The sequence below is a fragment of the Hemitrygon akajei genome, chromosome 20 (assembly GCF_048418815.1).
Source record: "Hemitrygon akajei chromosome 20, sHemAka1.3, whole genome shotgun sequence".
In the NCBI taxonomy this organism is placed as follows: Eukaryota; Metazoa; Chordata; class Chondrichthyes; order Myliobatiformes; family Dasyatidae; genus Hemitrygon; species Hemitrygon akajei.
In genome coordinates, this window is record NC_133143.1 from 50,261,729 (window position 1) to 50,277,796 (window position 16,068).

General features: G+C 43.0%; 1 protein-coding gene across 1 annotated transcript in view; it reads right to left on the reverse strand.

Annotated features, from left to right (window-relative positions):
- The window catches only part of drosha (drosha ribonuclease III), a 164,092-nt gene that overhangs the window by 94,318 nt on the left and 53,706 nt on the right, over positions 1-16,068 (reverse strand). The window contains exon 15 of the mRNA XM_073024273.1: positions 7,087-7,186. Coding sequence (XP_072880374.1) covers positions 7,087-7,186 — 100 coding nt within the window. The remainder of the gene's footprint in view (positions 1-7,086; positions 7,187-16,068) is intronic.

Genomic DNA, 16,068 nt, shown 5'->3' on the forward strand with positions numbered 1-16,068 from the left:
CTGTCAAGTAGTCCACTATCCAATCCACCATGTGAGAGTCTACTCCCATCTCCGTTAGTTAGATTAAATATGGCAAAGTTATTTCCCATGGTAGGGGAGTCTAGGACAAGAGGGCACGACTTCAGGATTGAAGGACGTCCATTTAGAACAGAAATGCGAAGAAATTAGTCAGAGGGTGGTAAATTTGTGGAATTTCTTGCCACAAGCGGCTGTGGAGGCCAAGTCATTGGGTGCATTTAAGACAGAGATAGATAGGTTCTTGATTAGCCGGGGCATCAGAGGGTATGGGGAGAAGGCAGGGGAGTGGGAATGACTGGAAGAATTGGATTAGCCCATGATTGAATGGTGCCGCAGACTCAATGGGCCAAATGGCCTATTTCTGCTCCTATATCTTATGGTCTTATAACTAGCTGGCAAACCTGGTCACCTCATCATTAAAGTTCCATAAGTTGCTCAGGAGTCAAAGTACACTACTGAGAATTGCGATGTTAACAAGGCAATATAAATAAAGTCTGCTTTTTTTCTGAAAGCAAATATGTTACTGCTATTCCATATTGAACCAAATATTATTTGCACAATAGTATATACTTTAGAATAGACATAAAGTCAAATCTAAATTAATAATGCTAGTCAAATGTATCTGCAGGCTACATATTTTCAACAAACAAACAAAGCTTAGCACTTTTTAAGTTCCACAGAAATGTTTTCATTAAGTTTTAATAATTTTTGTGTCCACAGTAAAGAAAGCCCTGCCCACCATTGAGCACATCTGCAAGGAGTGCTGCCACAGGAAAGCAGCATCCATCATCAAGGACCCCCACCATCCAGGTCATGCTCTCTTCTTGCTGCTGGAAATACAGGAGCCTCAGGACACACACCACCAGGCTCAGGAACCGTTATTACCCTTCAGAACCAGCGTGGATTACTTCATTCACCTCAACACTGAACTGATTCGACAACCTACACCCGGGGTGTCAAACTCATTTTAGGTCACGGGCCGGATTGAGCAAAATGCAGCTTCATGCGGGCCGGATCAGTCGGACGCGTGCGAACGCAGCTTTCGTTGCCTCCGTTTTTTCAGCCTGCTCTCATGTGTCTCAGTCTCTGCTATAACTACAAAGTGTTTCACTTTACAAATTCTGTTTCTTATGAAGAAGACTGCCGAGCAAGACTGCCGAATAAACACTAAAAACCCTGAAAACCTGGTACCTGAATAAACTCAGCATTAGCCATATCATACGCCATAGGCGCTTCGATTACTGGGGCCAGCTTTAATAGTACCGTAGATTCCGGACTACAGAGCGCACCTGATTAAAAGCCGCTGGCTCTAATTTTAGAAAGAAAATCAATTTTTTACTTGTACAGGCCGCACCGGATTTTAGGCCGCACCGGATTTTCGGCCGCAGGTGTCCCACGTTGTAATATGAGATATTTACACAGAAAGATATTACACGTGAGGATTTTTTAACTTTTAATTAAATCCCTATGGTAACATAAACAAATACATATTGCAAATGCTTTTTTTCGAACTGTGCCTGTAACGCGGCTACTTTTAAATATACGTTGCGTATACTTTTTTACTGAACAACATTCCAATATCTCCTAACGACTGGTAAAAAATATATATACTGCAGCCTATCAGGAAAAGTTATTGATCGCCTTTAACTTAAAAGCAGCGTTCGCTCGGGTCTAATGCCACTCCGCTGCTCGCCCCCCTCCTTCCCGTTTATCGCAAACGGCATTTTTCCCACAAGACGCGGCGAAACCGAGTGTGACGTCATAGCATCCCGCGATGTAGTACAGAAAACAAATATAGTTAAAACTCTTCTAACTTTAACTAGAAAATGAATTACTAAGCGAAAATATTATAAACTAAATAACTGCCATAAAGGCAGCACAATGCTTTTCTTCGAGTGTTTTCCATGTTGATGAGGGTGAGTACAAATGACTGATTTACAATAATTTAATTGTGAAAGTGCACTTGATTTATCGTACAATTTCATTGGACCTCTGTGAACTACTCATCAATTTTATTGGTCTACTGTTACGAGGCAAAATGTTTTTGGCGGCATGAAAAAAATCATGCATTAGCCGCTCCGTATTAAAGGCCGCAGAGTTCAAAGCTGTTCAAAATGTGGGAAAAAAGTAGCAGCTTAAAATCCGGAATCTACGGTAATTAGATATTATCTCGTGGGCCAAAGGTAATTCCACCGCGGGCCGGATTTCACCCGCGGGTCTTGAGTTTGACATATATGACCTACACACTCACATTCAAGTATGCTATAATTCTTGTCCTTAGCATTATTTATTTATTTTGATGTTCACAATTTGTCTTTTTCGGCACATTGGTTGCTTGCCTGTCTTTGTGTGTGGGTTTTCGTAATTTTTTTTTATTTCTCTAATTTCCTATCAAGGCCTGCAAGAATGTAAATCTCAAGGAAGGATATGGTGACATACATGTACTTTGATAATAAATTTTGACTTTGACTGCATGCAGTACTAATTACAATGCCACCTATTTTTGTGAATACAGTACCTCTGCTTAAAGCTTGAGTGACCAACAAATGTGCCCTTCAGTTGCTAACTAGCCTGCAGAACAGTTGAGCTCCTACAATGTGCAAGGGTCGATGGTGATAAAGATGCATGTCTTGGAACACTGTCCCATACAGGTACTCTAAAGCCAGGACTCTAAAATTAACCAAGCTTGAAAGTTAATACAACACATGATTAAGATGCATGCAGCCTTTTCATTCTCTATTCTCATCAATTCAAAATGATCTAATCTTGTCCCCTACAATTTGCTTGGAGATTCGAAGCATCTTGGTAAAAGTTCATTTATCTGGTTAATGCACTAAAATGCTAAAGTGATCACTTCAGTAAACTAATGGAAAACAGATTATGTCAGGCATCACAAAATTGCATTTTGGCAGAAGCATTAGCTTAGACTCAAAAAAACAGTTTATTTTCTGAAAGGTTATATTAAGGTTCTCTGCAAATATTATGGCTCTTTCAGCATATATGAAGTCTAAAGAAATTACAGGACTGATATATCCAAAATGACATGAAAAAAGCTTGATTAAAAAATTATTTGACTTTTTCCTTTTGTTTTGAACTCCCCAGTGTCTGGCAGTGCACAATATTCTGCTTGGGCTGTGCACAATACTTTAGCAAGTACAATTAGATGCAATTGTCTTGCTTTCCTCTACTACACATTTAATTATTTGTTCAAACATAAAACAGGCGACAAATCTATTTTAGTCCCCTGTGAGCAGCCTGCATACAGCTTCCTTTCTAACAAGGTTTATGGCTTCTGTGACAAAGAAAGTATATTTTTCACTGCCTTCCAAGGATGAATATACTCAAGCAGAATTGTATAAACAGAGCCACTGATCAGGCATCTGTAATTCTTAAAGGGTTAGTACGTCAGCTGTTAATACAGCCTCCATGACTAGTGAAGCCACTTCTGACCACCGTTTTTTCTTCCTCAGCACTCACATGTCCCTTCTCCCTCCCAGTCATGTGAAAGTATAAGAAAAACCAAAAGCTGACCCTTATGAATGGTTGTTCCACCATTCAATATAATAACGGATCTTTTATTTCCACACCAGCTGTCTGTGATAATTTCACATCCCTTGATTTCCTTAACAAGTAAAAATCCGTCAGACCCTATCTTGAAAATAGTGGCCGAGCCTCTACAGCCCTCTTCAGGGGATAACTCCAAAATTTTACTACCTCCTTGGTCTCAATGTGCAATCTTAGATCTGGCCCTGTGTGATGAGAAAAGTAAAATCAGTGATCTTGTAGTTGGGGATCCTCTTGAAAAGAGTGATTGATTATTTCTCATACAAATGGAGGGCGCAAGAGTTCGATCGAAAACCAGTGTATTTTATCTAAATAATGGAGACTACAATGGGATCATAGAGGTTTTGGCTAGTGTAGACTGGGAACACACGCTCTACAGTGGTGTACGGTTGAGGAACAATGTTAGACTTTCAAAGAGATTTTTCACGGTGCTCAACAAAAGTTTATTCCAGTTAAAAGCAAGGACAATAAGGGTGGGGAGAGGCAGCCTTGGATAACTAGGGAAACAAAAGAAGGCATCAAACTAAAAGCTCATGTGTACTAAGTCGCCAAGAGTAATGGAAAGCTGGAAGATTGAGAAAAATTTAAGAAGCAACAAAAAACCACTAAGCGAGCAATAAAGAAAGGGAAGATAGATTATGAAAATAAACTAGCGCAAAATATAAAAATGGTTAGTAAAAGCTTTTATAATTATATAAAGTGGAAAAGGGTGGCTAAAGTGAATGTATGTCCTCCCTTGGAGGACGAGAAGTGAGAACTGATATTGGGTAACCAGGAAATGGCAAAGGCTTTGAATTACTATTTTTGTGTCGGTTTTCACGGTGGAAGACACGTCCAACGTGCCAAAGAGAGATATCCTTGTGATGAGAGGGCAGGACCTCAATACAATAGCTATCACTAAAGAGACAGTGTTGAGCAAACTTGTGGGCCTGAAGATAGATAAGTGCCTTGGTCCTGATGGAATGCATCTCAGGGTACTGAAAGAAATGGTAGAAGTTATAGTAGAGGTTTCGGTGATAATTTACCAAAATTCTCTAGATTCTGGGCAGGTCCCGGCAGATTGGAAGATGGCGAATGTCACACCACTGTTCAAAAAAGGATGCGGGCAAAAGACAGGTAACTACAGACCAGTTTGTTTAACATCTGTTGGGAAAATGCTTGAAGTTATCATCAAAGAAGAAACAGCGAGGCACCTGAAATGGATCCATCAGACAGGTGCAGCGTGGATTCAGCAAAGGCAAGTCCCATTTGACAAACATTTTGGAATTTTTTGAGGATGTAACGAGCGCACTGGGTAGAGGAGAACAGATGGATGATATTTACTTGGATTCCATAAAGAGTTTGATAAGGTGCTGCATAAAAGACTTATCCATAAAATAAGGATACATAGAGCTGGGGGTGATGCATGAATAGAGGAAGAAGATTGGTTAACTAATAGAAAGAAGAGAGCTGGGATACATGGGTGTTACTCTGGTTGGCAATCAGTGATGAACGGTGGGCTGCAGGGATTGGTGCTGAGGCTGAACTCACTGGAATTCAGAGGAATGAGAGGAGATTTTATAGAAACATATAAAATTATGAAAGGGCTAGATAAGATGGAGGCAGGAAAGTTGTTTCCACTGATAGGTGAGACTAGAACTAGGGGACATAGCCTCAAGATTTGGGGGAGAAGATTTAGGACGAAGGTGAGGAGGAACTGCTTTTCCCAGAGGGTGATGATTCTGTGGAATTCTCTGCCCAATGAAGCAGTGGAGGCTACCTCAGTAAATATATTTAAGACAATGTTGGATAGATTTTTGCACAGTGGGGGAATTAAAGGGTATGGGGAATATGGGGAAAAGGCAGGTAGATGGAGGTGAATCCATGCAGATCAGGCATGACCTTACTGAATGGCAGAGCAGGCTTGATGGGCCAGATGGCCTACTCCTGCTCCTAATTCTTATGTTCCTATGTTCAATAGCAGCCCTAATTTTGACACTATAATCCACAGTTCTAGATACCTCAGTCGCAGAGAAAAAAAATCAAACTCTCACCTAGTGTCAAGCCCAGTAAGATTGTATTCACATGTTTCAATGAATTTATTGCTTATATATTTACTGTTTTGTTTATTTTCTTCTTGTATTTGCACAGTCTGTTGTCTTTTGCACATTGGTTGTTTATCCATCTTGCTGGGTGTAGCTTTTCATTGATTCTATTGTGTTTCTTTGTATTTACTGTAATTGCCGGCAAGAAAATGAATCTCAGGGCTGCATGTGGTGACGTATCAGCGATAAGAAATTTACTTTGAACTTTCAATCAAACCTCAATTTTCAAAACTTTAAAATACAGATGCAACCTGCTTCATTTTTTTCCTCACATGCCAAGCCTACCAGTCCAGAAATCCATCTGGTGAACTTCTGTTGCAGTCCTCTATTGACAATATACCCGTTCTCAGGTAGGTCAATCAAACTATAGACAATATTCCCCATGCAAGTTTCACCAGGTCACTAGACATGCAGAGAAAGACAGCTCTGGTCTTGTACTCAAATATATTTGCAAGTGAAGCCAACATATTATTTGCCTTGCTAATTGCTTGCTGTATCTAATTGCCAAGCTCCCAAATGATCATCTTTGAACACCATGCTCTTCTGCAGCAGCCAATTACTCCAGCGCCTTCAGCATCGTCTCCTTTGAACCTGACAGAAAACTTCATCCATTCTGGTCACTCTGCTGAAAAACCTTGTCCGAGAACCCATGGTAAGTACTTACGCTCCAGCTACTGACGGCTTCTGTCTTTATCTTCTTTCTTTTGCTTTATAATAGTGCAAACATCACCCTCAGTCAAAGATCATTACTTCAACACTTTACTCTTTGCAGTAACTTACAATGCCTTTACATTGTTAAAAATTACTGCAATAGTGAAATGTAGGATACAGTATGTCTTCATTCATCTGAGCAGACGGAGCTTAGGAAAGCTGAAGCTTTCTATCATGTATGATAGAAACTGGAAGGTTATGTAGGAGGGATGGGTTAGATTGATCTTAAGGTTCTATGTTTGTTTGGTTTTGTTGCCGTTTGCGCAATTTGTTTTACTTTTGTGAATGGGGCAGATGCTTTTCTTTGAATGGTTTCCATGGTTTTCTTCGTTTCATGGCTGTCTGTGGGGAAGACGAATCTCAGGGTTGTATACTGCATACATACCTTGATAACTAATGTGTTTTGAATCTTTGAAGACTGTCACACCCTTGTGGAATGAATGCTCTGCAGGTCTATACAGGGAAAAGGCCACTATCCTCAAGACAACGAATTTGCATCTATGGGATGTAGAAGCAACCACTGCAATCTAATCCTATTGCCAGCAGGTTCTGTATTATTCAACATTACCCTTTTATTATAAAGTAGAATCTTCATCATGAAATAGATACAATAAAACTGTAGCACCCATTTGCACACTATGGAATTTGATGCCATACACCAGGTGAGGTTAACCAGCGTTAAGAGAAACTGAGAGAAAGCCCATCTCACCTCTCGCTGAGCCAGTTTCTGCTTATCTGCTTGCTTGACCTTTGGACTATTTGCTAGTAGATGTCTCAATTTAACATAACTCTTCCACAGCTTCTGGTACCTGAAAAGAAAATAAATTTTAACTTTCAATTCAGCTAATCATAATCCTTCTGCTAAACATAAATAGAGGGAGTTTAGCCTTCTGCTAAACATAAATGTAACTTGAGGGAGCAAATGATAGTATGTTTCAAAAATTCATCATTTTGGATTGAGTCAGAGATATTAACCTTGAAAAGATTAGATTGGAGCGCCACAGTAGTGTAGCGTTTAGCACGATGCTATTACAGCTTGGGGTCATTGGAGTTCGGAGTTCAATCCCAGCATCCTCTGTAAGAAAACCCATCGCCATGGAACCCACGGGTTTCTCCAAGTACTCTGGTCTTCTCCCACAACCCAAAGATGTACCAGGTAGGTTAACTGGGCATTGTAAACTGTCCCATGATTAGGTTAGGGTTAATTCAGGGATTGCTGGACAGTGTGGTGTATCTCTAAATGAATAAAAATTAAAAAAGCAATGATGCCTTATGTGCTTACAGACAGAAAGCTGTTGCCCAGGTATCCAATACAACAGCCAAGGCTGATGTGTTCACTACACGCTGAAGGTGCAGTGCCTGATTGTTGGTAAACTCTGAAAGAATGGAAGTCTAAGACCAAACTTTAATTTGCTATCAGGCCATTTTAATATCCGAACTGCAAGCCCAACCTCTGTTCAGAGAAGTGAGATGCTTTGAGCATTACATCCGAAGGACCCAATGAAGGCTGCCAGAGACACAAGAGACTGCAGATGCTAGAATATGGAGCAACAAACAATCTGATGCTAGAACTTAGTGGTCAGGCAGCAACAGGACTACACCCAAAACATCAACAAATCCTTCCCTCCCACAGATGTCTCTCACCCTGCTGAGTTCTTCCAGCAGATGTTTGTTGCTATGGTAAATAACGGTTTTGCTGGACAGGAACAAAGAAACTTGTCGATGTAGAACTGAGGTCTACATTGTCTAAGGGTCTGAAAAGGATCGGCAAAGGTTCCCAGAGTGAGATAAGTTTTTGTACAGTCCTTGATGTCAGGAGAACTAAATTTCAGAAGATTATACAAGGGAAGAAATTTATGCCATATTCAGCAATCAAATTCCTTCAACCGTATTTCCGCAAATGGAAACAGCGAAACCAGAAGCCCTTAGTATAAGATGGTTAACAGAAATCAAAAGAATGAATCATTTTTAGTCAGAACACCATCAGGTTATGGAACTCACCACCTCAGTAAACAGTACAGACAGATAACATGGCTGCTAGATCAACAGAGGAGGGAGATGAGATCACTCGATTAATAAAATTTCCAGAATGGACAGCAAAAAAAACCCAGCTTAATAGAGCAACTGGTGATTGGAAACCTGAGCACTTGGATAAATTCATAACTTACCAGGCAATAGATTGAGAGCTGGTAAGTGGGATAGGCATGAACAGCTCTTGCACTGGCCAACATGGAAGTGATGGGTTGAATGGTATGCACGTTCTAGGATTTCAGCTCAATGACAGGTTCCTACTGTACTCAAATCTCAAAATCTGTTAACGTCAGGCACTTAAAACGGAAACGAGACGTACAAAAAAACTGGATGAACTTAGCAGGTCGGGCAGCATCCGTTGAAAGAAGCAGTCAATGTTTCGGATAGAGACCCTTCATCCTTTTTTGTACGTCTTGATTTGACCACAGCATCTGCAGTGTACTTTGTGTTTACTTAAAACGGAAAATTGCTTCCTTAACACAACTAAAGCATTCCTCCAGCTTTACAAGATAAAAACCTACTGACATTTGAGAATGCTCAGAATCATGATCTGAAATCATAAATGCAGTTACATACTTCAAATGAGTAGCTTCTTCCTAGCACAGGGCAGTCAGAGTGTTTTGTTCCAAGCCAGGCTATATCAAATAAAAGTCAAACATCAAAGTTTGTTTCAGTTTGAACAGTTCTGTTCAGAATCTGTCTGTGGCTATTGCATCGCTAAAGCAGGAATACTAAGAATTTATCTTTTGTTTGTATATTACCATAGGCAGTCCCTTGGGGCAGAGCAAAAATATTGTCTATTGGAGAAACTTTGTGGATGAGATATCATCTGTGGAGGTAAATGGATTATCAACATTTTCAGTCATGACCTTGTAATCCCTTTGTCTCCACAGTTGCTGCCTGACCTGTTGAGTTCCTCCATTACATTTGTCTTTTTGCACCAGATCCCAGCATCTGCAGTCTCTGGTATCTTCCTTGACTGACTGTGGATGATTTGCATCCAGGCTTCTTCTACGTGTTCTAAGGTGTCTAAGGAGATCATCTTGGGACCTGCAGACTCTGCCACAGGTAGAGCAGGAGGTTACTACCCATTAACAATCAGGTTCTTGAACAAAAGGGGATAACTACACTCATCTATATAGACACTCCCACAGCCAATGATCTCACTTTAAGGACTGTAGCTTGTTATTTCATGCTTGTTAGTTATTGTTATTTATTTATATTTGCATTTGAACAGCTTGTTGTTTTCCAAGCTATTGCTCTTTCATTGATCCTGTTTGCAGTTATTATTCTATAGATAGATAGATAGATAGATAGATACTTTATTCATCCCCATGGGGAAATTCAACATTTTTTCCAATGTCCCATACACTTGTTGTAGCAAAAACTCATTACATACAATACTTAACTCAGTAATAATATGATATGCATCTAAATCACTAACTCAAAAAGCATTAATAATAGCTTTAAAAAAAAGTTCTTAAGTCCTGGCAGTTGAATTGTAAAGCCTAATGGCATTGGGGAGTATTGACCTCTTCATCCTGTCTGAGGAGCATTGCATCGACAGTAACCTGTCGCTGAAACTGCTTCTCTGTCTCTGGATGGTGCTATGTAGAGGATGTTCAGGGTTTTCCATAATTGACCGTAGCCTACTCAGCGCCCTTCGCTCAGCTACCGATGTTAAACTCTCCAGTACTTTGCCCACGACAGAGCCCGCCTTCCTTATCAGCTTATTAAGACGTGAGGCGTCCTTCTTCTTAATGCTTCCTCCCCAACACGCCACCACAAAGAAGAGGGCGCTCTCAACAACTGACCTATAGAACATCTTCAGCATCTCACTGCAGACATTGAATGACGCCAACCTTCTAAGGAAGTTTTGCTTAGTATGCCCACAGGAGAAAGAATCTCAGGGTTGTATGTGGTGAGATGTATGTACTCTGAGAATAAATATTACTTTGAACTTTTAAACTTCGAGGTGGCTGCCGAGGTAGCAGATATGTCTTCCACTGTTTTTAAAGTGCGTTCTCCCAACGAATGGGTTGAATGTCATCATGAATGCTTCTCCATTCTGAGCAGTCATTGGGCCAAGGACACCCAGAGTTATGAAGATGCTACAATTTTTTTCAAAGTCTTTGAGAACACACCCTTAACTTGTCTTTCTCGCTCTGCTCCTCTGGTAGTCTCTTGTGTCTGGTAGACCATGCTGGGTTTGCTACCTTGATCATCACCCTTCATACACTAAGTTTTATGCACCATTATTTCTTGCAGTTTTCAAAACTGCAATACCCTGAAGCTACAACCAGATTCATTCTTCCAAATTCCATACATACTCTTCACCTATAATTGTACCTTCAATCAACCTTCAGGCAACTTACAGAGAAGAATTCCCAGGGAGGAATCTCACAATTTCCATAATAGCACAGCAGCTGCAACAAGATTACATTCACAATAATGTAGCGCCACTAATGACCTACAAATGCGGTTTCACCTCCATATCTAGTTCAGCTCTAAAAGCAACCATTGAAAACAAAATCTGTAGGGAATTTAATGCCAGCCTTTTTTAGTAGGACACATTCAGCTATCAGTGGGGAGCACTTTGTGGATATATTAGTTTGACCTCTTTCTGGAAGTTGAAACTGCACGCAAGTTACAGTGTGTTCTGCTATATTTACATAGAATACTGAACAAAAAAAAAAATACAGCGTTAGCATCAGCACAATTGGCAGCACCCAAATATTTGACTTGGAAGGCTGTTGGTTCAAGTCCCAACCCAGGGACTGGAGTACAAAATTATACGCGGATACTCTACTGCAGTACCAAGGAGGCATGAAGCTTTCAGTACATGCTAGAAGCTAAAGCAAAGCTTCCATCTGTTTACTTAGGTGAACATCTCTGAGAAAGGCAAGAACTTCTCCCCAGCATCGTGGTCAATAATTATCCCCCCATCAACATTACTAAATCAGATAATCTGGTCATTGCTCTTTTGGGGAAAACAGAATCTGCACAAAATGGCTGCTTTAGTTCAGCACTGCTACAACTCAAAGCCCTATGAGAGGATTTGGAAAACTTTAAAAGGAAGTGAAGTGCAAAATATTCCTTTTACTGCACAAAAGTGAACACAGGAGCAGGTCAGCACCTGGAGTGACTGGCTTTCCATTAGCAACACACACACACACACAAAGTGCTGGAGGAACTCAGCAGGTCAGGCAGCATCTGTAACAGTCAACGTTTCAGGCCAAGATGCTTCATCAGCACTCGGAAAGAAGGGGGCAGAAGCCAGAATAAGGAAGGGGTTAGGGAAGGAGTAGATGACAGGAGATGATAGGTAAAACTGTTTATTATTAACTCATTTTGGGTTCACAGGTAAACCCAAAGCTCCTGTGTACCTCCAGTTGACACCATTTAACTCAACGAATGGAAAAACCACCATGGTCTCCAATTAAGTACAAGGCAGACCCATGTTTGGTAGTTTGAGTGTAAAGACATACTGGTTTAATTCAGGAATTTGCTTATTCTAAACTAACTGCTGGGCTGAAAAGCCTCTTTCTATAATGGTATGACTCTAACTGAGACTGGAGGAAAACCAGCTGCAATCCCACTGCATCCAGGAACAAATATTTCCCCTTGTGGTCGCAGAAGAATGATGCATTTCCTCATCCCAGAGTCTGTACCTCACATATCAGCTGTTACTTGGAACTGGTTGAGCGGAAAGTGTATGTGGTTGGGGAGGGTCAGGATCTAGAAAGTCTGCCACATTTCTTATCATGGTGCAGAAAAACAGATTTCATTGATGTCAAAAGTTAATGGATAAGGAGATGAGGCAGAGATGACAGTGACAGACCGGAACATCTGACTTAACAATCACATATTGCAGGAGTAAATGCTTAATCCAATCCAATGGTAGCCAAATATGCGGCATGACATCAAGAACACAAAATCATGTCTACCTGCTGATGGAGACATCCCTGAATTCTTCATTGTAATGCAGAATCCTCTGCCCTTTTATTGACAGGCGGGCCCCTATATTCAACAATCCAGTTCCATCAATATTTCTCAAAATAACTGGATAGCTAAATAGAAGGAGGCCCTTAGCTGAGTTAAACCCAGAAAGGAAACAGGCCCTTGGCTCAGACTAGTTTTCTCGAGTCAGTGAGTAAATCTGATGCACCTTCCTATATAACAGCCCGTCCAGACACAGGCATTCTGGGTAATCAGTTTAATTAAGTTAAGATCTTCTCACTTTGATTCAAACAATAGATAAGCTGAAGGTGCAGTACGGGCCACAACTACTTCTCTTCCTTATATTTTTTAGCGGCTAGAATCCAGAAGCATTTTTAGACTTTCAAAGAGCAATATTAATTGGTTTATTATTGTTTCGCCAATCGAGGTGCAGTGAAAATCTTCCGAGGTGCGTGTCATCTATTCAGATAATTTTATCACATCCGTACAAGGTAGTACGAAGGGAAAAGCAGTAACTGAATACAAAATAAAACATGAGTTTTAGAGAAAACGCAATGCAGGCCAACAGAAGGGTGGTATGGCCATGACGATGAAGCGACTAGAGTTCACCTCGTTGTACTAGAGGACCATTCAACAGTCTTATAACAGAAGGTGGAAGTCGTCCTTGAGCCTAGTGGTACATGCTTTCAGGCTTTTTGTTTCTTCTAGCCGATGCGAGACACATGCATTTTTTTTTAAAAGGAGGTCTATTTTGATAAGCAACAATTAGTACATATAAAGATAGGGACAAATCTGACCAATAAAGTGGAAAGTAATAAAAAGGCCATTTTGCACAATTAGTAATGACTGGTCTGTTCAAAAGCTGCAATGAGAAAATTAGAAATAATTAGAGCAAGTATCTCAGATGAAATCACAACCAATGAGAACATGAAATAAATTCATTCATTTAATTACAGGGCATGATAAATAAGAATTCTGTCAAAAGTAATGGTCTGTATTTTACAGTAGTAATGACACTGAAACTATTGGCATTGCCCCCATCAGTTCATGAAGCTGGCAGTAAATGAGACAGTGTAACATCGGAGTTCAGGGGTGGTATCAAATGACATAGTCTCTCCTCCATAAGACCATAAGATACAGAAGCAGAAGTAAGCCATTCAGCCCACTGAGCCTAGTCCACCATTTAATCATCTGATCCAATTCTTCCAGTCATCCCCACTCCCCTGTTTTCACCCCATACCCTTAGATGGTCTGGCTAATCAAGAACCCTAGGAACTGAGGGAAATCTCAGAATCAGGTTTAATATCACTGGCATATGCCATAAATTTTGTTATTTTGCAGTAGTTGTGCAGTGCAATCCATATTGATAAAAAAACTATACATTGTGGCGACCCACTTTCTGCGCAGGCGAACCGGCTCACAAATTGCCAGCGCGCGGGGAGAGACTTTGGTAATGCACCTCTGACGTCATTTCCGCCCGGAGAGGGCGGACGCTAGGGATTAAATGCCAGCGCCGCAAAGTTTGAATAAACTAGTCTCGAAATGACTTACCGACTGCGTGTCGTCTCTAGTTCTGTGTGTAGCACATCGCTACATTGGTGACCCCGATGGTCCAAACGGGATTTGGACCAAAGATGACCGACTCTTCATCTGTTCATGCAGTTTCGCTAAAACTGCCGACTTTCTGGACGCTGCGACCATGCGCGTGGTTTAGCCAAGCAGAAGCCCAGTTCCAGATTCGGCAGATATCTTCTGATTCCACGTGCTACTATCATGTGGTGAGCGCCCTTGACCAGGAGACAGCCGCCCAGGTTGCGGATTTCAGTCGCCCCCGGAAGAAGTCAAATATGAAGTATTCAAAGCGCTGCTCATTGGGACCTTTGGCCTCTCACGGCGTGAGCGGGGTGCCCGCCTGCCTCACCTGGGCGGTTTGGGAGACAGACTGCCGTCAGCATTGATGAACGAGATGCTGGCCCTGGCTGATGGACACAAGCCCTGCCTCATGTTTGAGCAGGGGTTCCTAGAGCAACTGCCCGAGGACATACATCTGCTGCTGGCCGACGCAGATTTCAGTGACCCCCGGAAGGTGGCGGCCCGGGCAGACGTGCTGTGGAAAGCCAAGAGGGAGAGCGTGGCGTCCATCGGTCAGATTACCAGGCCAAGCACCCAACAGCGAACCAGACCAGGCCCGGAAGGGGGGCGTACACAACACAAGAGGCAGGAGTGAGGAGGCCAGTGAACAGTGGTGTTTCTACCACCAGCAGTGGGGCACAAAAGCCCATCGTTGTCGCCCGCCCTGCAAGGGCCAGGGCCAGGGCCAGCTGCCGCTAATGACTATGGCGGCTGGCCACCAGGACAGCCTCTTGTACATCTGGAACAAACAGTCGGGACGTTGCTTCTTGGTCGACACCGGAGCGGAAATCAGAGTCTTGCCCCCGACAGGGTACGACACCCACAACAGGAAGCCAGGACCCACCCTGAGGGCCGCAAACGGCAGCACGATACAGACCTACGGCACCCGCACAGTGCAGCTACAGTTCGGCGCCAGCCGGTTCACGTGGGACTTCACACTGGCCACCGTGGCCCAACCACTCCTGGGGGCGGACTTCGTGCGAGCTCACAGCCTGCTGGTCGACTTGCAAGGGAAAAGACTGGTACATGCCGAGACTTTCCAGACATTCTCCCTGGGTGAAGGCAAGTAGCCGGCCCCATACCTGGACTCCATCAAGCTGTCGGACAACGAATTCACCAGAATCCTGGCGGACTTTCCATCGATTCTGGCACCGCAGTTCACGGCAGCCATGCCCAGACATGGGGTTCAGCACCACATCCTGACCAAGGGACCACCCCTCCACGCCCATGCTCGAAGGCTTCCCCCAGACAAGCTCCGACTGGCGAAGGAGGAGTTCAAGAGGATGGAGGAATTGGGGATCATACGGAGGTCCGACAGCCCATGGGCCTCCCCCCTGCACCTGGTGCCCAAAGCAGCCGGGGGTTGGAGACCATGCGGCGACTACCGCAGACTGAACGAGGCTACCACTCCAGACCGCTACCCTGTGCCGCACATACAGGACTTTGCAGCAAACCTGCACGGGGCAAGAATATTTTCCAAAGTAGACCTCGTCCGGGGATACCATCAAATCCCGGTGCACCCTGAAGACATCCCCAAAACAGCACTTATCACCCCGTTCGGCCTGTTCGAGTTCCTCCGAATGTCGTTCGGCCTGAAGAATGCCGCACAGACGTTCCTGCGGCTAATGGATGTGGTGGGACGCGACCTGGACTTTGCGTTCATCTATTTGGACGACATCCTTATAGCCAGTAGTTGTTGTCAGGAGCATCTGTCCCACCTCCACCAGCTCTACTCCCGCCTGAGTGATTTCAGCCTCACGATCAACCCGGCCAAATGCCAGTTCGGTCTCGATACCATCGACTTCCTGGGCCACAGGATTACCAAAGACGGGGCAACACCTCTGCCCGCCAAGGTAGACGCGATCCGCCACTTTGCCCGGCCCAACACGGTCAAAGGCCTACAGGAGTTCGTTGGTATGGTGAACTTCTACCACCGTTTAGCCCGTATCATGCGCCCTTTGTACACCCTGATGTTGGGTAAAGGCAAGGACATTACTTGGGACGAGGAGGCCGCGGCCGCTTTCGTTAAAGACAAGGAAGCCTTGCCAGATGCCACGATGCTGGTGCA